We start from the raw sequence: 23,773 nt of genomic DNA on the forward strand, positions 1-23,773 counted from the left end.
ACCGGCTCCCGCCCCGCTCCCCCGCCCCCCCCCGCTCCCCCCGCCCGCAGCCGGCTTGCCGCCCTCCTCCGCGCAGGCGCCGGCTCCACCCCCGGGCCGGGCGGGGCTTCCGGGTGGGCTTCCGGGTGGGCTCCGCGCCGGCGGGTCCTCACGCCCGGAGCCGCGGCGGAGCCGCCGGATGCCTACGCGTCGCGGGGCCCAGGTGAGTGCGTGCCCCGGGAGCGTGTCCCTCCCAGGGCGCACGGCCGAAGGACAGGCTCTGGGCTGAGACCCTCCCCGGAGTCGCAGCCCCTCCGCGGTGAGCCCTGAGCGGGAGCCAGTAACATGCCCCCGGACCGCCCCTCTGCGTGTGCAGTCTCTAGATGAGCCCTGCCGGCGGGGTCGGACCCGCTCGGCCGCCTCATTTGCCAGCAGCAGAGTCGAGGCCCAGCCCGAGGCCTCCAGGAAGGAGAGACCGAGCCCGGTTGCCTGGTTACGTGCTGGGCACACGGCCCGGCTCACACGGCCCTTGCCCGGAGCCCGCCTGCCGCAGACGTGACCCGAGAGGCTACTTCCGCACACCGCTCCCTCCAGTGCGTGTCCCCGACGGATAAACACTCTCCCTGTAACTGACCCTGTTCGCCCAGGTTTTGACGGAGGGCTGGCAGGTGTCTTGGGCGCCTCCTTCCAGGCGGCTGTTTTCTGCCCTCCCTTGGGGCGGCCCAGCCTGGCAAGAGACCCTCCTCCCCAGGTTTTGCCCAGAGGCGCTCTGGTGAGGGTGTTTCTTCCTAACATCAGTGAGTGTTCGCTTTAGGCTGGCTGAGTACTTCCCTGGCTTCTCGTTTTATTCTCAGAACCACCCTGTGAGACAGTTGGTTCCCTTTCTGCAGGTGAAACAGGCACAGACATTAGGTCACTTTCTGGGGCAGCTGTCACTCTTGGGTGCAACAGCAGGTTCACCCCACTCCTCAGCCCGAGGGTCTGAACCGAGGCCTCTCTGAGCCTCCCTCCCGGGGCAGCTCTATGAGCCCCCACTGCCCAGGGTGGGACAGGGCAGAGACCCAGAGTCACCCCGGAGCCTCGGGCAGGCCGGGAGCCAAACCTGGGCTGAAGAGTGGGGCTGCAGCGTCCCGGAGCACGAGCCCACGCTCGGTGTTGGAAGACGGGCTGGGCCACAGGCACGGTCACATCAGCGTCCGTTCTCAGCTGACCAGTGGCTCCGGACAACATACAGTGTCAGCACTTAGGTTAAAGATAATGGGTTGGTCGCATGCCAGGGAGGCACTGGAATCGACCCCAGAGGAGGGTCTCCAGGCCCCAGTGCTCACCTGCATCTTCCCTGGGAGACTGGCTGGTCCCAGCATGACTGAGGGTGTGTGGTCAAGTCCCTGGGCCTGCAGCAGCAGCTGGGAGGCAGACAGTGTGCTGGTCTCGGTGGAGCCTCCTCACTCCTGGGACCTCATCTTTGCTTCACTTCCCCTTATTCTGACATCCTGAGTCATGAGCCACAGGACAGCTGGGGACTCATCAGGGGTGTCCTGAGCCAAGGAAACAGGCGACCTGGTGCTCACCCACGGGGGTGTCAGGCCTTCTGGGCCCTTGCAGGAGGGGTCAGGCACAGCAGGAGTCCTGCCGATGGGGGGAAGGGGTGTGGATGACTCGACCCCCAGTCTGTTCCCCGGCCAAGGCCCCACTAGGGTCACAACTGACTTAACATTCCTGGTCAGGGTTGGGTGCCAAGGGCTCAGAAGCTCAGAAGTCCACTTGGGGACCGTGTGACAAGTGGCAGTCAGTGGGGACCAGCGCTGACCCAGGCCTGGGTGCCACTGCCCCCTCCCCAGGCCCTGAAGCCCTCTGCCACTGAGCTGCCTAAGTGCTGTGTACAGACAGCTCGCGGGGCAGAGTGGCTGCCTTGTCACTGCCTTCACGTGCGGTCCTCTCCCACGGCCTCCGGGCCCCGCCTGGGCGGAGCATGTCAGGTGCGGCGTTGTCTGCAGCTGGTTGCCCCCATTCTGCAGATGAGGAGGTGGACAGGCAGGCAGTTGAATGAGTCCTCGAGCTCCTGACTTCACTGAACAACCATCTGTCCTCCCCAGATGATTTTGTCCTTTCCCATTTCAGCTTTCCTGCACAATGGGGCAGAAAAAGCAGCGACTGTTGAAGGCCAGGCGGCATCAGAGCCCATCAGATGGGACCCAGAAACCTTCTCCCAAGGAGCTGCACCTGGGGCCGCCCGCAACCCTGGGCCCCACACGCAGCATCTATTTCTCAAGCCCAGAGGGCCATCCTGCTCGCCTGGGATCAGCATTTTTCGACCAGCCCGCAGTGTCCCTGGCCCGGGCGTTTCTCGGACAGGTAATGGAAATGTAGCAGCATGGCCTCCGTATGAAGAGTCACCACCGGGCAGCGTCTGTGGGCACAGCCCTCTTCCCGCTGGGCTCACGTCCCTGACTTGGCCCTGCGTGTCCTCACGCAGTCAGCAGCTTTGCCCACACATGCCCTGAGGAGCTTCACCTGAGTCACCTGGGGCAGGGGCTGGGTGCAGGGTCAACTGAGAAGAATGCCAAGGTTGTTGGGGTGCCTGCCTGCTCTGGGCAGTGAGGGTGAGGAGGCAGCAGCTGCAGCATCGGACTTTCCACTTGGGGCGTGAGCGTGCTGGCCCTGGTCCGCCTGGGATGCCTGCAGGGCAGGCAGGTTTCTCACAAGGACTACCGTCCCTGCTGGCCCTGTGTCGCCTGGCACAGCCACTGCCCTGCTGGAGTTGGTCTGTGTGTGTAGCGCCTTACACACACGGCAGCCGAGGCCACGGCGCACAGGCTGTTCTGCATCGGGACGGTCTGACGACAGCCTCTTCCTCACCACTGGCTGGCTTCCTGGCAGCCCCTGCAGCCCCGGCCCTTGGGGTGGGCGCCAGATGCCCAGGGCCCACAGGGAAGCCTGCTCCAGGCAGTGTGCACACAGCATGTGCCACATCTGTCTGGAGCACCATCGGGCTATAGTCCTGGTGCCAAACCTGAGCCCTGGCTTTCTGGTCATCCTGGAGGCTCTGTGGCTACATCGTGTCCTTTAGTAAGCCTACCGTTTGGTTAAAATAGCCAAGGAGAGTCAGTTTCTGTGGCTATTTGAAAACTGATGCCAAGAACAGATCCTAAAATGTAAGCTAGTGGAGCATGACCTCAAGTGTGCATTTGTCAAGAAGGGAGCAGTCTGTTCCCCTGAGGACGCTCTGAGCTGCAGGGGCCAAGAGGTCCTGAAAGCACATGGAGTTAGGAGAGGTTATGATCTCACACGAAGCGACATGGGGGCAGGTGAGTCCAGTGTCCCGTTGAGGACCCCAGGCCCTCACAGGCTCCCCCTGGGCTCCCGTCATGCCCGTTTGAGCCTGAGGGTGGACAGGGCAGGGTCCAGCAGAGAAGGGAGGGTCTTATCTCATATGCCTCTTTCCTTCGGGAGGAGAACCTTTCTCATACCCTCCCAGTGGATGTCCTTCCTAGAGCCCATCCTAGGCTTGGGTCATGCACTCATCCTCAGGCAGGTCAGTACAAGGAGCTACAGGTTGCCAGAACAGCCGAGACCACTCTGTCACCTCGTGGGCTGAGAAGGGTCCTCTTGGGACCCCCACCAGCAAGCAGGAGATGTTTGTGATGGGGCTGAGGGGCAGCGGACACCTGCTGTCTGAGAGATGGTCCTGAGATCCAGGGCAGGAGCAGACTGCGAGCACAGGGCTGCGGGAGGCTCCGCCCACCCCACTGCGGCACGGAAACTGTCAGGCTGTTTCCTGACCCTGGCCAGACACAGTGGGCTCCATGGGTTAAGGGGCAGTGGCCTGGCCATCCGATCGATTGCTCTGGCCTAAGGACAAGGCAGGTGCTGAGAACGTCCTGGGGAGGTGGCCGTCCCTGAGACTCCACCGTGAACCCTGGTTGAGTTAGACCTGGGGCTGCAGACACGGCAGCAGCCAGCCATTCCCAGGGCCATGCCGCAGTGCTGCATGGTGCAGGCGTCAGGCACGGGGGCTCCAGGCGGGGCGGGCCCAGCCCTGGCGTGCCCAGCGCTCCTCAGGGCCCTGGCTCCCCTGAGGCCTGCTCTCCTTGGTGCTCTGCTGGCCCCAGGGGACAGCCCCTGACAGCCACCCTCGTCCTGTCCTCAGCCAGCCTCTGTCCCTCACCCAGTCCCCGCCCCAGGGTGCTGTCCAAGGCAGCCACCGCCAGGCCCGCCTCCCCGGCCCGCTGCCTGTGCTGACTCCGGGGCTGGGGGCCAGGCTGGGGGCACCGTGGGGCAGCTGGTCCTGCTGCTTTCAGAGCTGGCTGGGTGGGTGCTGAGCACGACAGCCCTTTGCAGTTGGGCGGGGTGGAGAGCTCCACAGGCCCTGGAATCCCAGGCAGGGCCCTGTGCCCGTCACACCGCTCAGCCCCAGGCCAAGCGTCAAGTCCAGGGGCATTGGGCGGGGAGAGCAGGCCCCCAGGAGAGGAGGCGCGAGGACTAGCTGGTGCTGAGCGCACCCCGGCCCTGGCTGGCCCAGGCTGGCCGCGCCCTGTGGACGGGACACTCGCTGAGCAGGGCCTGTGGCCGGCGGCCAAGCGGGATAGGGGGCACCGTGGGCCGACCCAGGACGTCCCCAGCTGGGAGGGGCATCCAGGCTGTGGGCCATCAGCAGGGAACGAGCACCCTTCTTCCTCCCAAGCAGATCTTAGTCCGACGGCTGGATGACGGCACAGAGCTCCGCGGCCGCATTGTGGAGACTGAGGCATACTTGGGGCCAGAGGATGAAGCTGCCCATTCAAGGGGCGGCCGGCAGACCCCCCGCAACCGTAGCATGTTCATGAAGCCCGGAACCCTCTACGTGTATCTCATCTATGGCATGTATTTCTGCATGAACGTCTCCAGCCGAGGTGAGGAGGACCGGGGGCAGGTGTCAGCCAGGGGCACCTTGGGAGCGAAGCTGCGGTGTCAGCCCTGGCTGCACTGCCAGTGGCTCAGAGGCGCCAGGGGCCCGTGGGACAGAGGTCGCCCTGAACCCAGAGCAGGCAGGTGCAGGAGCCCCCGGGTGGCCGCTGGTGTCGCGGCTGGCCCAGGGAGGATTTGGAGGGGCTGACTGTGGGGAAACAATGGTGCGATCGATTTGGGGTGCACTGGGCTCGGGCAGGAGCCTTGCCAGTGGGCAGTCACGGGGCCTCAGCAGGGATGACCCTGCCACCGTGGGGAACGTGAGGCAACGTCCGGTGTTCTCGGCCGTCAGAGCCCTGGGTGCTGTGCTTCCCATGTGCAGGGGTCAGGGAGGGTGCGCACCGTTCACAACACGCAGGACGGCCACCTCCACAGAGAATCATGGCCCCGGGGTCAGTGGTGCCAAACGGAGAGGCTGATCTAGAGCTCCCCCTCGTTGAGGGACCCATCAGGCCCTTCGTGGGTAGCCACCTCTGTTTTCTGGGGGGTCTGTGCTGGGAAGGAAGTGCCTGGCAGCCTACTCTGGCCAGCCAGTCCCAGCGCCTGTCTGCTGAGCCTCCATCCCAAGATGAAGACTTGGGGACGTCAGGGCTGCCGGTCACACTGGAGAACTCCAGTGACGTACAAGTTGTGATCACCCAGAGTGGACGGCTGCAGATGCTGAGTGCAAGCCACGGGCTGGAGGATGCGGGGAGCCCTGACTGGCCCTGCACCTGGCCCCACAGAAGGCAGGTGGTGTGTGAAGCTGAGTGATAGGGACCGCCCGGGGGGCCTGTTATCTCCTGGAGAACCTTCCAGTCACCAAACTTTTCTTTGGCATTAGAACCAACCCCTAATGTGAGGGGACACTGCACTTGGACGAGAGGCTGTGGTTGGTGAGAAGGGAAGGCGTTTTCCGGGGTACAGTTAGACCGGACAGATGAGGGAGGTGGTGGAGCAGAAAACTGCAGGGTGCAGACAGCCGGGGCCAGGCGTCATCCAGGAGGGAGGCAGAGGCAGCTGGGCCAGTCTGTGCCTGCGGGGACTCGGGGCCTGGCGGAGACTGGGCAGCTGGTGCAGGTGAGGGGCGGGGCCGGGGGGAGGACGGGGAGGCCTGGTGGGAAGAGCTGGGGCTGCACTCACACGCGTCCTCAGAGAGGGATGAGCTGCGCCCCTGACCTGTGTGCAGGTGGCACCCAGCGCGCTTGGTGGAGCCACAGGGAGCCGTGCAGCTGGTGAGGGCGGGCCCAGGAATCACGAAGGGACTAGAGCCCAGGCCTAGGCACCCTCGGGCCGTCCTGACGTGCTTTCAAAAGTGGCTGGTTAAGGCTTGCAGGCTGTGCAGGAGGCCAGCTCCTGGGTGCTGATGGGAAGCCCTGTGTGGCTCAGGCCCGGGAGGGACTGGCCTGGCCACGCGTTGGGCTGAGCCCCTCAGATCCCAGCGGGCGGGGCAGATCCTGGGCCCAGAGAGGGACCCCTGTGCTCAGCTGGGGGTCAAGGGCTCTGGACGGGGTGTCTTCTCTGGGGAATCCCAGGCCCTGGGTGTCGGCCATCCCTCAGTGGCCTGGGGGGGAGGGGGGCCGAGGTGGGGGGCTATTGGCACCTCTCCCCACTGGGTCATGGGGTAGGGCTCACCTGCACCCCGTGTGCACTGGGGGCTGCTCCCATGGGCAGATGGTTGGGGCCTGGTGGGGGGGACCATGCCTGTGGGGGGCCATCTCTGGGGCTTCCATTGCCTACCGACCTTACAGTTAGTGCCAGTCACGCAAACCAGAGGAAGCCAGGGAGCTCCCTCCCCAGCGGGTGGGCAGGCAGCCAGAGGTGCCCGTAGGAGGCACAGGTGAGCAGGACGGGTGGCAGGCAGAGGGTCTGGGCAGAGAGTGAGCACAGGTGTCCCCCTGGTCGGGCCTTGGGTAGGAGGACCACAGCCTGGAAGCTTCATCTCCCACAGGGGACGGGGCATGTGTCCTGCTCCGAGCGCTGGAGCCCCTGGGGGGCCTGGAGGCCATGCGGCAGCTTCGCCACGCCCTCCGCAAAGGCACTGCTGGACGAGCCCTCAAAGACCGTGAGCTCTGCAACGGCCCCTCCAAGCTATGCCAGGCCCTGGCCATCGACAGGAGCTTCGACCAGCGTGACCTGGCCAGGGACGAGTCTGTGTGGCTGGAGCAGGGCCCCCCCACTCCCAGTGAGCCAGCCGTGGTGGTGGCAGCCCGTGTGGGCATAGTGCAGGCTGGCGAGTGGGCCCAGAAGCCCCTGCGCTTCTATGTGCGGGGCAGCCCCTGGGTCAGCGTGGTGGACAGGGCAGCAGAGCGGGACACACAGGCTGGAGCCACGGCCTGCTCCCACAAGGACTTTAATTGTTTACAAACGAAATAAACGCTGTTTCTAGAAAAGTGTCCCTTGCACCTTGGCCAGAGCCCCCCTGGCAGCCAGCTCTGCTCCGGGAGGACCCAGGGCCACTGTGCCCACCTTCTCTCAGGCCTGAGGCCACCCTGGCAGACGCACCCCCATGGGAAGCAGAGAGAGCAACTCCCCACAGGACGTCCTGAGCCAGGTCCTGTTGCCTCAGATGGCCATGGAGGAGACCGCTAGGCCACAGCCTCCGGGAGGCCAACACAGGACAGTGGGGAGGGTGGGGCTGGGGAGGGTGCCCACAGGCAGACAGGGTGGCGAGGGACACAGGCAGAACCGCGTGGGAGGCATGCAACCCTCAAGAGGCCCGCGTGCTGGTCACACCCCTGCCTCGAGCTTCACCTTCCCAGCCCAGGGCGTCTGAGGCTGTCCTGAAGACAAAGATGAGGAGAGCAAGGCCCCGCAGGGGGAGAGAGCCAGGGCTGAGAGGCAGTGCCCCCGCCCAGCTCACGTGAGCAGGGCCTGGAAGACGGCGATGACCGGGTCCTCGTGGGTGGTCACCACCAGCACGCTGCGGAACTTGTCCACGAGCGCCAGCAGCTGGGAGCGCCGCGTGTTCTCATTGTACATGATCTCCTCCAGGTGGTGGCGGCCGCGGAAGTAGTGCAGGAGCCTGCCGGGGGTGGGGGCAGGAGGGTGTGAGGACAGCTACGGCGGGGGGCTCGGACAGCCTGCGGGACCCGCTCCCACCACGGCCCCTCGGCGGAGGAGGGGGTGGTCGCGCAGCCGTAGCTTCCACCCTTCAGGCCGCTGCAGCTCGGGGGAGTCTTGCCTGCAGGCTTGGCCGCTGACAACCTGATGCTCCCGGAACACCATATGCCCAATACCCTCAGGTCGGGGCTGGCGGTGACAAGTCTGTGTCACCCATGATGTGCAGACCTCAGGCCCCACCCCGCCCCCAGGCCAAGCGTCCTGGGACGATCCCTGCCCAGCCCTACAAGGATACCGGAAGGAGGTCCAGGAGTCGCCCCACACGCAGGCAGCAGTCCTGCGGTCCGCTGCCCGTCTCTCTCCACACGGGGCCCCGCCCCACCTGGCAAACATGCGGAGGTCCTCCGGGTTCTGGGCCGCAGGCACGCTGAGGATGGCGGCCCGCTCGTGCTCGGACAGGCTGGCCAGCAGGCTCTCCGTCATCCTCCTGTTCAGTGGCGAGTCCCCGCTGGGGAGCAGCTCAGCGCTGGAGTTGTCCATGCTGGGGCTAGTGAGGGTCATGTCGTCGCTGCTGGCTGAGAACCGGCACCAGTCAGGGAGCGGCGGCCCCGGCCCTGCAGTCACCCACACCCATCTGGGAGCTCACCGCCACACCCTCAGGGAGCTGCCCCAAACCCCAGGGTCATCCAGCCCCTCCCACTAACGGGGCCCTGGGCAGGCTGGGGGCAGCACTGAGCCTGAGAAGGTGCCAGCCAGTCATCCCCAAGCCGGGGACCTGGGCTCAGGGCTGCTGCCTTAGGGGGACACTGGCCGAATGGCTCTGCAGAGAAGGGACCGTGTCAGTCACCATCTCCACACAGGCCCTGGGGCTGCAGGTTTCAATGGTCCTCCAGGGATGGGGTGTGGTCTGCTCCAACCCCAGACTGGGCCAGGCTGCTCCGACTCAGCAAGGCAGAGCCCTGTCCTCAGGGAAGCAGGGGAGGACCTCCCGTCCCCCGAGGCAGAGCTGCCCAGCGGGGCAAGAGACATCCACGCGGGGACACAGCTGCCCAGAGGGTGGTGTGAGCAGGGGTTCGAGTGCAGCCCTGTGATGGTGTCGTGGTCAATCACAGGCGCCCGTCGGGCCTCCCGGCCGCCCGCCTCTCCCGAGGGCGCCCGGGTGCCCACCCCCCTCCCTCCCCAGACAGATGCCCGGGGCAGGAAGTCCTACTTGGGGAGCCAAAGCTGAGGGCGTTGGGCGTGCTGAGGCTGCGGCCGCCCACCCTGGCGGCCAGGGGCGCGTCGTCCTCGCGGGGGCGGGGCTCGTCCTCGCTGGGCGCGGCCATCAGGCAGACGTAGGTGTGCAGCTGCACGAGGAGCCGGCGCTGCAGCAGCCACACCACCATCTGGACGAGCTGCGTCTGCAGGCGGGGCGCCCAGAAGTCAGAGGGGGCGCCCAGAGCCGGCAGGACCGTGCTGTGCCGCCTCTCCCAGCCCGTGGGCTCTGTGGGGACCCTGCCCGTGGCCTGCACCCTGAGAGCAGACAGTCCTCCCCTGGGTTGGCTGGAAAGCCTGCTGGGGACAGGGACCCCCGTGTGGGGGCATCCACGTCCTCAGACCCACATGCCACCTTCCTGTTGCTGGGGTTCCTTGGTGGGAGGGGTGGGCAGGCATGGACACACGGGTGTACCGTGAGCATGTGTGACCCAGTCACAGCAAGGAAAATGGAAAAGGACTGTAAATACTTCAGGAGACCCCGCCAGCACCTGCACACATTCAGGGCCTGAAGCGGGAGTTAGGGAGGCAGGCGGCCTCACCCAGGACCCAGCAGAATCAGAACCAGCTCCCCTCAAGCTAAGAAAAGCCACCAGCCATCTGGACCACTGGGGAGGGGGAGGATGCACACAGTGTGCCTTCTATTCAGCTGGCACAACCTGGCACTGTTCCTGGAAACCAACGTTGCCGTGAACGACGGCATTTAGAACAGTCATGCTCAGCATCTAAGTGAAGGGACCAAGAGACCAGCCTCCAGCCTGGGGTTGGAGCAGACCACACCCCACCCCGGGAGGGCCAGATGGTGACTGACACGGTCCCTTCTCTGCACTCACAACTTCAGGAGGAAAGGGCTGCTTTTAAGGACTGGGTTCGCCTACCAGCCCCGGCACTTGTTACAATTCGCTTTGAAGACAAAGCCTTGGAAACACCAGCCCATCTCTGCCGTCTGTCCCACCTGGCTCTCTCCTGTCCCACCTGGCTCTCTCCCCGGGCCCCAGGGCGCAGGCTGGAGTGGGGGAGGGGCGAGGCCTGGCTCTGGGACCCAGGCCGCACTCAGTCCTGCTGCAAACACACAACTCGCTGGCTCGTTCCCCACGCCTCGCCCCTCCCTGGTGGCCACCACGCCACACCCACACCCCTGCCAGCCCCTCACCACCCTGACCCAGACCCGTCCTGTCCAGGCCCCACACGTGAAAATCCTGGGGGTCTGTGAGCTCAGACTTATACCCACAGACCCCGTGGCCATCGGGACCCTGGCAAGCAGGAGAGGGAGTGGGAGGGCAGGGCCCAGGCTCAGCAAAACAAAACCCTGTGTCCCCGATTCTAGGACCCCCAGGTGGCTCTGTCGTCCTAGGAGTGGTCACGATCTCCTGCCCACTGACCTCTTAGCTCCACCGTGACCCTGAGAACTGCCTGCCACGGGCAGACAGGGCTCCGTGCGCACAGGGACTGGCACTGCCCAAGTGTCAGCAGACAGCCTAGCCAGCAGTCGGCTCCTGGCAGGGCAGGTACCACCTACGCCGCAAGCACTGCCCCCAACCCAGGCTCCGGGCGCAGCAACTCTGTGGGCCTGGGATCAATCGGGGACCAAAGCCAAGTGGCTGGTCCCTGGGTCCCCCAGCTCCCAAGACTCACCTCCTGCACAGGGGGGGCCAGGGGGTTCCTGAATTCTGACAAGGAGACAGGCAAGGAGAACTTTGCAAGGACAGATGGCAGGTCGTGAGATGGAAATTGGCGTGAGAACTGCTCGGCGAGCGGGGAATACCTGGGGATGGGGTGAGGATCCCTGAGCTCGAGAGGCCTCCCCTCGGTCAGGCATCTGTGTCCTCGCCTCGAGCCCGCGCTGGGCAGAAGGGGGCCCAGTGCAGTGAGGGGGCCAGAAGGGTGAAGTGAGGACAGAGCCCAGATGCCTTCCCCACACCGCAGCCCCTGTGAGCCTCCACGTCAGGACCCAGGCTCCTGACCTCCCAGCAGGCACCCTGTTGGGGCCCACTGGCCAGCAGGCGTGGGCAGGCGCAGACCTTTCCCAGAGGCTGCAAGTGCAGAGCAGCAGGGGCCTGGGTGGCGCTGGAGGAGTGGGACCAGGCCAGAACTGGGACACGGTCCTGGCTGAGCTGGAAGCACCACCTGGGGGCCCTGGCAGCCAGAGGGACTCACAGACACACGCTGGCGTTGGGAGACAGCATGTAGACATTGTTCTCACACAGCGGGTAGATGACGATGGCCTTGCCCCAGTACACCAGGTGGGCTGCAAGCTGGAAAACCTGCAGGGAGGGGGCGGAGGACAGTGCTGGGAGGCCGACCCTTCCACCACCGGTCCCTGAGCTGTCCCGGCTGGCACGGGCACGGACGCCTGGGGCAGCCAGGACAAGGTCAACGCGGCTGCGCGAGGATCTTGGCTGCTCCTCCTGGCAGAGGCCGGCCCCTAGCCCACCAGGACAGTGGATAAGGGGTCGCTGCACCCACCCCCACCCCTCACTCATCCCTGGAGAACCTCCCTCTGTCCTGCTGCCCTGGGCTCTCAAGACATCAGGATGGCCCACAGACAGACCACAGCGCCAGGAGGGAGGGCCAGGGTGAGACCACGGCACTGGGCAGTGCTCACCCTGACCACCACAGCCAAGTGCCTGCGGGCACAGCGCCAAAACACCCCCATCTCGTCTCAGCAAACACCTCCAGTGACCCCAACTCAAACACAAAGGATGTTTCAGTCCCACTGCTGACCCTCCCTCTCACCCCAAGTCCCAGTGACAGTGGCTTTAAAGGAAACAGGCTCACTTCCCCTCCGTCTCTGCCACCAACTTCACCCAGCGGGTCCACATCCCCTCTCCCTGCAGCCAGAGCACCCACTCAAGGCTAGAAACCTGAAATTGGGGGCACTGGGCTGGAGTCAGGCTGTTGGCAGGGACACTGATCTTTGCCTCCAAGATACAAGCTGCTCTTCCTGGCGTGAGGTGAGGTGAGACCATGCCTCCCACCTTGGCCTCCGCGGTCACCTCTTCTGCAGGTCACCTCCTGCCTCCTCTTCTGTAGTCAAAGCCTCTCCACCTGCCTCCCTTTCACGAGGGCCCACCCAGATCATCCAGGATTATTGCCCCATCTCAAGAGTGTTAATTCCATCTGCAAAGTCCCACATAAGGAAAGTCCCACTCACATTAGGATGCAGAGGTCTAGGAGGCCACTGTTCACAAGTAATGTAAGTATAATCCTAATTTTGTTATTCAAAGATTATGTGTTAACGTGTATAAAGAAGAGTTGGAGGAATCTACTGTGGTTACTGCTGAGATATGGGATTGTGGACACTTACTCTGTGTGTATAATTTGTGTGATATTTGAACTTTTATAAGAAAGAATATATTAGTTTCAGCATGACAAAAACCTTCCAATCACCTGATGACACTCACACCTGAGGCTGACATTCTCTGACATCTGTGCAGGGGCTCCAGCCGGGCTCGCCAGCCTCCCACCATGGGGCCCCTGCGGGGCCGCTTGCTGAAGGAAGCAGCAGTGCCAGGGGCCAGCACAGTCCACCCCCGGGGCTGGGCCCTGCGTGACCACACCAGCGGCAAACCCCGATCCACACCAGGTTCAGTGTAGAGGGGCGAGGAAGTGGACGGCAAGGGGCCCCATGGCAAGGCCACGGCCAGGGAGAGACAGAAGGGACATCATCAGAGCTCTGTGTGGGGCAACGGTGGCCAGGGGGAGGCGCGTCCACACAGGCCCCTGTCGGGCAGCCGCAGGAGCAGAGAGGGCCCCTCAGAGCTACACACACACAACATCTGCCCTCAGCAGCACCGGTCAGGACGCCGCGCAACGCTGCACACACCGCGGCCAGCGCCTCCGAGGCTTGTGTCTCCTGGGTGCTAGGAAGGCAGTCCAGGACCCCATGTGAGACACCAGGCACAGGTCAATAAACATTCACACATGGGGTGGACACAGCTCAGGGGGTAAAGATGGGGGAAGGATTCTAGACAACAGAATCCCAAAAGGCTGCTTTGGGGGGAAAATGGCATGAGAGTCGGGCCTGGTGAACAAGCTCCCCTACTGTACTAATGTTCCCATCTCCATGGAAAATTCTTAGAGATGGGAATTCTTAAAGAGTAGGTCAAGAAGCAACGGTTAGAGTCAGACATGGAACAAGGGACTGGTTCAAAACTGGGAAAGGAGTACATCAAGGCTGTATATTGTCACCCTGCTTATTTATTGATGTCTAGAGTACATCATGCGAAATGCCAGGCTGGATGAAGGACAAGCTGGAATCAAGATTGTGGGAGAAAAATCAATAACCTGAGATATGTAGATAATACCACCCTAATGGCAGAAAGCCAAGAGGAACTAAAGGGCCTCTTGATGAGGGTGAGAGGAAAGTGGAAAAAGCTGGCTTAAAACTCAACATTAAAAAAACTAAGATCATGGCATCCAGTCCTATCATTTCATAGCAAACAGATGGGGAAAATGTGGGAAAAGTACAGATTTTATTTTCCCTGGCTAGAAAATCACTCTGGACAATGACTGCAGCCATAAATTAAAAGACGTTTGCTCCTTGAAAGGAAAGTTATGACAAACCTAGATAGCATATTAAAAAGCAGAGGCATCACTTTGCCAACAAAGGTCCATATAGTCAAAGTTACGGTTTTTCCAGTAGTCATGTGCAGATGTGAGAATTGGGCCATAATGGCTGAGCACCAAAGAATTGATGCTTTCGAACTGTGGTGCTGGAGAAGACTCTTGAGAGTCCCTTGGACTGCAAGGAGATCAAACCAGTCAATCCTAAAGAAAATCAACCCTGAATGTTCATTGGAAGGACTGATGCTGAAGCTCCAATACTTTGACCAAGTGATGCGAAGAGCCAATTCATTGGAAAAGATGCTGATGCTGGGAAAAATTGAAGGCAAAAGGAGAAGGGGATGACAGAAGATGAGATGGTTGGATGGCATCATTGACTTGATGGCCATGAATTTGAGCAAACTCCGGGAGATAGTGGAGGACAAAGGCGTGTTGTCGTCCACGGGGTTGCTAAGAGTTGGACATGACTTAGCGACCGAACAACAACAATGAATGTGCTGAGGAGCAAAGACCGCGGGCCCCCTGGAGGTGCCTCACAGGGCCCTGAGAAAGCTCTGTCCCAGCTTCCGCAGGAGCCGTGGCCCCTGGCCCGGGCTCCGCTGCCCCCTGGTGGCCACGTGCTGCCCCATTCCAGACCCAGGGTCCCCCTCAGGCTGTCACTGGAGGCGCCCCCTGCCCCAGCCTCCAGCTTCTTCCTATGCTTTTCCTCACTCTAAGCCCTGCCCACTGTTCCACCAGATCTATGGCCAAAGAGGAGGGGCCGCCATCTGATCAGAAAGGGCAGCCCCCAGGCACGTGACTCGGCAGGAGATGGCCCCTCGCACAGAACACAGGCCCGCACGCCACAGGGTGTGGTCCTGCTCTGCACGCTCCCACAGGGGCCAAGTCTGGTCACCCGGCACCATGAAGGCCTCACTCCTCTCTGCCACAGCCCAGCACCCCCACCACAATACAGACACTCAGAAGGAAGTCAGGCCTACAGCCCAGAGGCCAGTCTGACTCCAGATCCATCACTGTGGCAGGCCGTGCAGTGGCTATCAGCTGGACTAATGGCCCTCGGGAGGCAGCTTGAGGTGCCTCCTGTGACACATCCAGCCGCCCCCCACTGCCCATCCTACCCACCTAGGGTATCATCCCAAGCCCCCAGAGGTACCTGCAGCAAGGCCAGGTCTGCGTCCTGGGCCAGCTGCTGCAGGTTCTTCACAGCGGACGTGGTCTTGATCACGCGCACCAGGGCCGGGGAGCAATCAAGGGGGAGCTCACTCAGCAGGGACTTCTCATCACTGAGCAGCAGCAGGGCGTGGTACGGGCTGCAGGGAAGAGAAACAGTCAGCGGGACAAGCAGCCCAGGACTCTCGGGGTGGGCACCTGGAGAAGAGGCCGCGGGAGGAACTGGAAGACAGGGTTGTGCCCTGAGGCCTTTAAAAACCTGCGAGGATCACTGCTGCCAGCAGAAAGAACCGCAGGAGCCCTGATGACCCAGCTCCATCCCACTTCTGGGACTGCCTGCAAACACGGGCTGACTGAGAAATGAGTCAGCCCTTCCCAAAGAAACAGTCCCAAATAGGGCTTTCCTGGTGGCTCAGATGGTAAGGAATCCGTCTGCAATGCAGGAGACCTGAGTTTGATCCCTGGGTCGGGAAGATCCCCTGGAGAAGGGCATGGCAACCCACTCTAGTATTCTTGCCTGGAGAATCCCATGGACAGGGGAGCCTGGTGGGCGAAAGTCTGTGGGGTTGCAAAGCACAGCACACAACACATGGGAAAAGCGAAAGCCCCACCTCAGACTATGAACAGAACTACTAGACACAACGCTGGGAAGGAAGCCCAGGAGGAAGGGCACGGACAGGCGGGGGCCTGGGTGAGGGAGGAAGACAGTGCTCTGCTTTCTGTCATCGAAACATCTGCTGTTCCATGCCCAGATCTCTTTTTCTGGTTAAAAGACATTTAAGGAGACAGAGAACTTGGTGGGGGAGGGGAAGGCAGAAGACTGGGCTCTGTGGTTTCCTTGCAGGAAATCAGTGAAATGGACAAACAGATCCCACAAGTTCTGGTTCAAGCAGAGACCCCGGGAGTAACACCGTAAAGACACAGCCCTCTGAGGGTCAGGCTCTCTGCTGGCCATGAGGCATGGCCCACAGCCCTGCCCAGGCCCCAGGCTGGGGCTGCAGCACAAAGCCCCGCTCGGCCAGGTGGTGCCGAGAGGCTCTGGGGGTGAGCTGGGGATGGTGGTCACTCCTGGACAAAACTGGACACAAAAACATATGTTTACAAAGAGCAGGGCCCCCCCCGCCAGTTTCTGTGGCAGGAAGAGGACCCACAGGAGAGAAGGGCCGGCGGGCGGGCGTGGGGCTGGCACTCACCGGATGGCCTTCAGGCTGCGCTCAATGGCCTCTGGCGGGATAAGGCTGCTGGCCGCGTAGTGGATCTTGTGGGGCAGGCAGAAGCTCACCTCCAGCCAGCTGTTGACATGGAGCCGCACCACGCCAGACGTGCACAAGCTGCAGAGAGAGGGCCCCCAGCCTTGCACACGCGACCACACCTTGCACACCCACCTGAGGGCACCTCCGCCCAGCCCACAAGTACACTGCAGGGAGGCTTCCCGGACAAGAAAGCATCCTACCCCATACCTCAGTAGGGTTAAGAGAAGAAAATGAAGTATTAGGAACACACACAAAAGTTGCCTTTCTGGCCAGCCTTGGAATCTGCAGTCCAACCAGAGGCAAGGGATCAGGGAAGTCTCTCAGATCTCTGCCCTGGAGGCTCAATGCACCTGGGCGTCCCAGGGCTTCCTCTGCACATGGTGGGCGGCTGGGCAGGGCAGGGCCCGTCACCAAAAGGGAGAGATGAGCGGATGAGGAAGGGGGAGCAGTGGAGGGGAGGGGGAGGGAAGGGTGGCGGTGCTGGCCCCCAGACATCCCAAGGGAGGAGCCCGCCCCTGCAGATGCCTCAGCCCTGCAGGAGCTCCACAGCCAGCAGCCACGCCAGCCCCCGCTCGGGCCTTTGGCACCTGTCTCCCCAACCTTGCTCAGGCCAAACACAGCGACTCTGTGTCTGACTCTAAAGTGCACACCTGCTCCACTCTGGCCCCCTCGGTCCGCCCTCCCTACGCAGACCCCCAGGGGTCCCACCTCAGCAGTCCCAGCTAAGACCCCAAAGTGCCAGAGCCCTGTGGGGCCTGCCCACTCTTGCCGACCCTGTGTCCTCCCACTGGAGAGTCCAGCGGGACAGGCCGCCCTGCTGCTCTCCAAGCTCGTGGACTTGCCCTGGCCAGACGCTCTCCCTCGGGCACCAGGGCTCCTCCCTGCCTACAGGTCTTAACTCAAGGCCCACCTTCTCAGTTGGGGGAGCCCCAAGCCGGCCCTGGCCCCGGCCCTGCGGGTGGCTCCGAGTTCCCATCTGTCCTGCGCACGGGACAGCAGCAGGCCCTCCTGTCCACGGTCATTGCTGTTTCGCAACCAGAATTCACAAGATGCGGTGCTTACCACACGGCCAGCAACAGGCGGGGACACTGAGAGCACTTCCCGCCTGGAGGGAGGAGAAGGCCTGAGAATGAGACCCTCTGGGCCGCCATCTCTCAGGAACAAAGCTGAGGCCCTGACCCGGCCCAGGTGCCGGGCAGAGAAGGAGCAACTGCTAGAGCAGAGGAGGGCGTGGGGCCTGTGCCCACTGCCCGGCCCCCTTCCTGCCACGCTCCAGCCTGCGCTGCTGGCACTCAGGCCTTGGGGCTCTCAGGCACAGACTCAGGCGTCTGGGTGCTAAAGGCAGCCGTAGCCCCCACCCCGCATCCATAGGCTGTTCTTACAGTCCCCACAGCCCTGCCCAGAGAGCTGTGCGGAATCCACGGGCAGCAGTTTCAAATGTAAAAATCAATCCTTGTCGTCTCCAGTAGGGAACGGGCACCAGGGAGAGGAACCACGGCAAGAACACGGAGCACGCCTGTGACCTCAGCTGCCCCCAGGACTCCTGCCAGCCCCAGCGTTGCTCCCTCCTGTGCTGCGGCCGGGGCACCTAGAGGACCGGGCCCTCTCCTGGGGCTTCCCTGTCCCCAGCCGTCCTCCTTGAAGGATGAGAGAGGGTCTCAGGCCCCCAGCTGCAGGGGGGCCACAAGCTGTGGCTGAGTTCACGTCACACCTGCTCAGAAAGGCAGTGGACTCAGAACCAAGGTCTTCCTATCTCTGAGCTCCCCTCTAGGACATGGCACAAGGTAGCTGCTGCAACACCAGAGTCACAGGAAACACTGAGATTCCTCTTTTCAAATGTAGCTAAGTGGGCTCCTCCAGGAGCCTGGCGATGCCGTGTGCAAGCTGCTGAGCCACCGGGTGCAGGAGGAGGCCCCAGGCACTGGTTCAGGCTCTTGGTGCACAATTTACAGTCTGCATCTGGGGGATCCCACTCAGCCGTGCCAGGAAAGACACAGGGAATTGTAAACAAACTATGTGAACACAAGAAGCCGGAGAGAGTGGTGAGAAAAGGGACGCGGAGAGGGGGCAGGGGTAGGTGTGGCCTGGGGCCTCATGGGGATCAGCAGAGGTGCCAATCTGGTACCAGGCAGACAAGCCGTCAAGGCCTGTGCAGCATCCTGGGGTCCCAGTCGATGGGGTCACAAAGAGTTGGACAGGACCGCGCGACTGAGCACTGGCAGGGTAGAGGCTGGGCCCGAAAAGGGTCCTGAGCAGCTCGTCCTTGTATCCTCAGGGCAGCCAACGGTTTGGTGGGGACACTGAGGAAAACACTGTGCCCGTGTGAGGCTTATCTGGCCCCTCACACGGATAAGGCCACACCACACACTGGACTGCAGCTCTGAGACCCCGCCCCGCCTGCGACATGAGATAGATGCCCCCCCAGAGCCCGAGACCCAAGGAGATCACACTGGCCTTTCAACAAGCTCTTATCTTTCACATCCCAGACGCCACAGGATGCAAGCTCATCCCCTACCTCATATCTCAGCATCCGAATTTCAGTCCCTAACCTAACGTCCTCCTGTGGGCTTGCACCAGTCACCCTTCTCCCTGCCCAGACCAGAGACCTCTGAAGCCAGCCCTGCACCCTCTGGTCCCAAACACAACACACAGAGGGACAACACTGCACATGACCCAAGAGGATAGGTGGGCTCCTAAAAGCCAACACGGAACTTTCCAACACAGGTGTACTTTGTGGAAAGGACTGAAATTCCTAGGATATTTGTGGGCAAGTCTGTGGGCCCAGCCCTGCCCTGGACAGGCAGCGATGAGCAGGGCAGAGTCCCCAGCACCCCCAGCACTGCCCATAGGCCAGGAATTGCTTGGCAAACACTTCTTCAAGCCCCACCACGGGATCCACATGCTGAGCACAGACGGCCAGGGGCCATCCCCAACCGCGGGGGATGCTGTCGCTGAAGTCACCAAGCTACACGGGGAGACACAGGTGCTGGGCAAGCAGCGGTGGGCTCCGCGGCTCACAGCAGCAGAGGTCCCGGCGCACAGGGCCTCCAGGCCACACCACACGCTGGACTGCAGTCAGAGCACTCGATCCAGAACGCCCCTGTGCAAAGTCCCAGCCCAGCCTCAAACCTCCACCAGACCTCAGCTTCAGGCCTCTTGCTTCAGCTCTGAGAAAGCCCTTCCCGGGGCCTGCCGGCAAGCTTACACCGAGAAAGGTCTGCATGCTCCCTACCACCTGCCTTCCTGCCCCTCGGTGCAGCCCACCCTGCAGGAGCAGGGTGGGCCAGTCCAGACCCTCACAGTGTTCCTGCTGGGTCAGAGCTGCTGTTGTCAACAGGCAGGGGACAGGGGAGGACACGGATGGCCTGGCATTCCAAGGGGAGAAGCACTGGGCGGGACCCAGGACTCAAGAGTGGGGCCTGGAAACAGGGTGGGGGTCGTCTGGGTTCAGGACGGAGGCAAAGGGCTGAATGGGGGACCCAGGAGCTGCTCTTGCTGAAGTGCTGACTCCTGTCCTTGGAACTGCTGCCACTAGAGGGCACCAGGCTACCCCAGCTCCGGGCTCGGCCGGTCCAGCAGACCGCAAAAGCAGCAGTCAACTCTCGAGGGCCCAGTTCCCTTCAGCATCCCAACACAGTTCAAGCCTAAGAATTCACAGCTCATTGTTTGCTCAGAAACATACAGTCTGGCTCTGGATTTCTTTTTACTATAAGCCCACACTGGCCTGGATCTACCGTGCAGTTTCAAGGGACGCTGCTCTGATGTCCTCTGATACCCAGAGCTCATCAAAATAGACACGGAAACAGCAGCCACACCGTGCATCCCCGAGGACAGCTCTCCCTCCCACCTAAAGGCACCTGCGCCCCCAGGAGGAAACAGGGCCAGAGCAGAGCGTTCACAGAGAAGGGAACAGGGGTACGCCACAGGTGAAGACATGCACACCTGCGTTCATATCGGCTGAGCTGGGACACCATCCGCCACCCATCGTGGTTGGCAGAACCCAAAAGCTCACAAGACCCTGTGTGCCAAATTCAGCTGCTGCTGACAGGTGGGCAGATGCAGCCACAGAGGGAAGTACCTCCATGACATAAATACCTGGCTGAGTAGCCACTTAGGCATTTCTCTCAGGGATGCACGGCCACCCGCAAAAAAAAACACACACGGCTAAGCTGCATGTCCTTCAGCAGCAAAAGCTGGAGCCCATGAAGCCCCAGGGAGGCGGCAGGCAGCTGGGCAGCAGAGAAGGCAGTCCTTATTTACCAACAGACAGATGTCTGAGTTGCACACGGAGGTGAGAGGTACAGGGCAGCCGCACAGGCGGCATGCGCCGGGCTCACCCTCCCGTGCTCCGTGCCGTGACGGGCACACAGCATGGAGCCACCTGTCACGTCCTGCCACCGGCACAGGACCTGGCGAGGGTCTCGGGGGAAAGCAGCTCAGTGTCTGACTTTCAGACCTGACAGAGAGGAGACCTCCTCAAAGGCTTAAGCTAAATAAAAAAGGGCAGTTACCAAAACATCATGGTGATTATCACTGCACACGGGATTACAGACGGTTTTATTTTCTTTATACTTCCGTATGTCTATAATAAATACATAATATTGGTGAAATCAGAAAAAAAATTAACATTAAAAAAAAAGGAGGGGGGAATTCTCTGGCAGCCCAGTGGTTAGGACTCCACGCTTCCACTGCAGGAGGCCTGGGTTCAATCCCTGGTCGGGGAATTAAGCTATCACAAGCCCCACCGTGGGGGCAAAAAAAAGAAGAGAATTCATGGGGAAAAAGAAAACTTACATGGAAAAAGTAAAGGATGTGGACAAACCACCATCTCCGAGGGTGCGCTGGCCACAGCTCTCAGGTCAAGCCCGCCTCCAGCAGGGAACACGGTCTCCTGGATGGAGGAGGGCGGGGCAGGGAGGGCGTAGGGCAGGGAAGCTGGCGGCAAAGGGATGTGAGGGGGGAGTGCCCCTCACACCCCCCGTCCAGCAACACGCAGGTCCCCCAGCCCCGAGAGGCCCCAGGTGAGCCCGCTGGCCAGGTGCAGAACAGAAGCTGCCAGCCAGCGGCACTCAGGCAGACGGCCCCTGACCCCCACTCCCCACCTAGGACTGGGGTCCCGCAGACCCAGGGCTAGGGAACAGTGGTCAAAGCCCCATGGACACACTTTACAAAGAAGAAGAGTCCCTTGCTTGTCCACACGTAAGAGCTGGTGCTGAGCTGGGGTTCCCGCCACGTCTCCACTGCCTGCTGCCCCACACACTCAGTGTCCCAAGTCCCCAAGACCCTAGAGCTAGTGGTGGGGAGCAGGGCCAACCCAGCCCGAGACCCCGAGCCTCAGTCTCCTCCTGGGTGCGGGGGCCACAGTGACCTCGCCTGAAGAAGGCGGGCCTGGAGCGCGGTATGCGCTGTGCTGTCAGCGTCACCCTGCCTTCTAGGCCCACACACAGCTTTTTTCAGGTCCATTTTCTAGTCAGAGCAAGGTCTGGAGGTGCCGTCCCAGTCAGGCACCTTCCCGCCCTCCCTCCCATCTCAGGCAGAGCGGGGAAACGGCACCCGCCTTGCAGAGGCCCTGGGCAGCAGGCCACTCGTCTTACCTGTCGTAAGCGTCCTTGAGGTCCCTGGCCAGCTTGCACTTGGGCAGGATGTGATGGAATGGGGACTGAGGCCCGTCATTTGCTGCAAGAATTGCAACACAGGGGACTCAGAGCCTGCATAGCACAGAGCTCACACAGGCCAGATGACAAGTTTAGGCTAAGAAGAACTTTAAGTGACTGTTTCCCCTGTAGCTCAGTCGGTAAAGACTCTGCCTGCAGTGTAGGAGACCCAGGTTCGATCCCTGCATTGGGAAGATCCCCTGGAGAAGGAAATGGCAACCCACTCTAGTATCCTTGCCTGGAAAATCTCATGGACAGAGGAGCCTGGTGGGCTGCAGTCCATGGGGTCACAGAGTCAGGCACGACTGAGCGACTAACACTTAACACACCAAACATCAGGACATCGCCTGCTAGTCTGCTCCACCGTCTGCATACAGTGTCTGGATTTCCCCTGACCGCTGGCCCCACCTGACTCTGCAGATACAGGCCTCATGTAACATCTAATAAAAAATATATGTACTTACAGTGAACTTTTAAAAATTCTGGTGAAAAAGTCACAAACTCTAAAGAATGTTTTTAAAAGATAAAACTTTTGGATTATTATTATTAATAGTACATAACTGGGGAAAATAAATACATACACATTTGGACAACTGTCAAACATCAAAAACAAACTTTTCCAAGTGGCACATTCACGTGTACTTTTACTTATAGCTAAAATTAGCCCAAGTTCACTGGCAAATGTAGTCCTGGTTTTCTCTTCTGCTATGGAGATGCTGACCTGAGAAGACAGAGGTGCAAAGCCTGTGACAGAGGTGGGCATCTCTCAGCTCTGAAATGCTGACAGTGCACCAAAGCCTCAAGCGGATCTATCAGCAGGTATTACTTTTAATAACTGGCCAGCTGACAGCTCAATTGGGCTCCTCGTCAATTCTGCTGAAAGCAAAGAAGTGGCCTCCTTCCAGCTCGATGCTGCCCTTCCGCATGCCCCCCACCCCAGGGAGACTGCCCAGCAGGACCAGGGTGGTATCTGACCTGCAGGAAGAGCCATCATGCGGGGGTCTGAGGGGAGGGGGACATTTTGGGCTGGGGACCCACTCCCGGAGCATCAGTTCGGGAGCCTGGGTCTCGCTGTGACCTTCGAGGGTCTTGCTGTGCGCCCAGGGCATGCTCAGTCCAGCACAGAGCCCACCAGCTTCCACATCAAGGCCTAAGGGCCCCGGCCTGGAGAAGCCGCCGGCGCGCTCACCGTCAGCCATGGCGGACACCTCGTCCTGCAGCGCCAGGATCAGCTTGGCCTCCCGCGTGAGGTACTGGCAGCGGCGCTCCTCGTGCTGCAGCACGGTGGCGATGCGGCGGGAGAGAGTGTGCAGACAGCTGATCACCGACGGGTCCGCGTGGGCCTGCAGGGCACCCAGGAGGACACGCAGCATCGCTGAGACCGTGAAAGAGCCCTCTCTGGGTGTCCCGTCCCGGGTCCCCTCGAGGGCCTCTGCCAGCAATGCCGGTCTGCTCACGTTCCACGGTGGGCATGGAGCTGCTGCCCACACGGCAGCACAGACAGCCCTGTGGCGTCCCCAGTGGGGAGGGACAGGCATGCAGGCGCTTCTAACAAGTCAGAGAGGGTCCCGTACTCAGGGCCCCAGGCCAGCGTGTCCAGGGAGGCGGGGGATGTTCAGCAATGCACTCCAGGCCTGGCAGGGGCAGCCCAGTGACACAATGGAAGGCCCAGACCCCGCCACCACGTGCAGGGGGACCCAAGGTCACAGGCTCCCGTCTGAGGAAGAACAAGGGCCCCTCCCTCACCCATCAGCCCACAGGTCAAGTGCTCAGAGTGAGCCTAGGGAGAGCAGAGGCCCCGCGGTGTCTACGGTCTCCAGGGAGTGGCTGTGCACTGGTCTGCAAGGGACCAGCTGTGTGAGAGCTCAGTCACAGTCGTACAAGTAACAACAGGGACGGAGCGTGAGG

General features: G+C 61.6%; 2 protein-coding genes across 3 annotated transcripts in view; one reads left to right on the top strand and one right to left on the bottom strand.

Annotated features, from left to right (window-relative positions):
- The first annotated feature begins 79 nt into the window (after positions 1 to 79).
- MPG (N-methylpurine DNA glycosylase) lies at positions 80 to 7,298 on the top strand. Of its 2 annotated transcripts, none has more exons than XM_043456745.1 (4): positions 80 to 202; positions 2,101 to 2,334; positions 4,667 to 4,871; positions 6,857 to 7,298. In XM_043456745.1, exons 1-4 carry the CDS (start codon positions 179 to 181, stop codon positions 7,279 to 7,281), a joined length of 888 nt encoding a protein of 295 aa, XP_043312680.1. In that variant the 5' UTR covers positions 80 to 178; the 3' UTR covers positions 7,282 to 7,298. The 2 variants fall into 2 exon arrangements, with proteins under 2 accessions (XP_043312680.1, XP_043312678.1); XM_043456743.1 differs by lacking the exon at positions 80 to 202 and adding an exon at positions 281 to 572.
- Positions 7,242 to 23,773, bottom strand: part of NPRL3 (NPR3 like, GATOR1 complex subunit) — a 32,232-nt gene continuing 15,700 nt past the window's right edge. The window contains exons 5-13 of the mRNA XM_043456742.1: positions 23,055 to 23,208; positions 21,806 to 21,887; positions 16,152 to 16,289; positions 14,942 to 15,098; positions 11,380 to 11,486; positions 10,858 to 10,987; positions 9,179 to 9,368; positions 8,351 to 8,543; positions 7,242 to 7,930 (exon numbers count right to left, since the gene is read on the bottom strand). Coding sequence (XP_043312677.1) covers positions 7,765 to 7,930; positions 8,351 to 8,543; positions 9,179 to 9,368; positions 10,858 to 10,987; positions 11,380 to 11,486; positions 14,942 to 15,098; positions 16,152 to 16,289; positions 21,806 to 21,887; positions 23,055 to 23,208 — 1,317 coding nt within the window. The 3' untranslated portion in view covers positions 7,242 to 7,764. The remainder of the gene's footprint in view (positions 7,931 to 8,350; positions 8,544 to 9,178; positions 9,369 to 10,857; positions 10,988 to 11,379; positions 11,487 to 14,941; positions 15,099 to 16,151; positions 16,290 to 21,805; positions 21,888 to 23,054; positions 23,209 to 23,773) is intronic.

This window comes from Cervus canadensis, chromosome 32 (genome assembly GCF_019320065.1).
Source record: "Cervus canadensis isolate Bull #8, Minnesota chromosome 32, ASM1932006v1, whole genome shotgun sequence".
In the NCBI taxonomy this organism is placed as follows: Eukaryota; Metazoa; Chordata; class Mammalia; order Artiodactyla; family Cervidae; genus Cervus; species Cervus canadensis.

Bases quoted from the DNA above. Each gene is read 5' to 3' on its own strand.
- MPG (XM_043456743.1), top strand. From the start codon at position 363: ATGAGCCCTGCCGGCGGGGTCGGACCCGCTCGGCCGCCTCATTTGCCA. The intron at 573-2,100 runs GTGCGTGTCCCC...TTCCCATTTCAG, and splicing joins TCCGCACACCGCTCCCTCCA to CTTTCCTGCACAATGGGGCA. The intron at 2,335-4,666 runs GTAATGGAAATG...CCTCCCAAGCAG, and splicing joins CCCGGGCGTTTCTCGGACAG to ATCTTAGTCCGACGGCTGGA.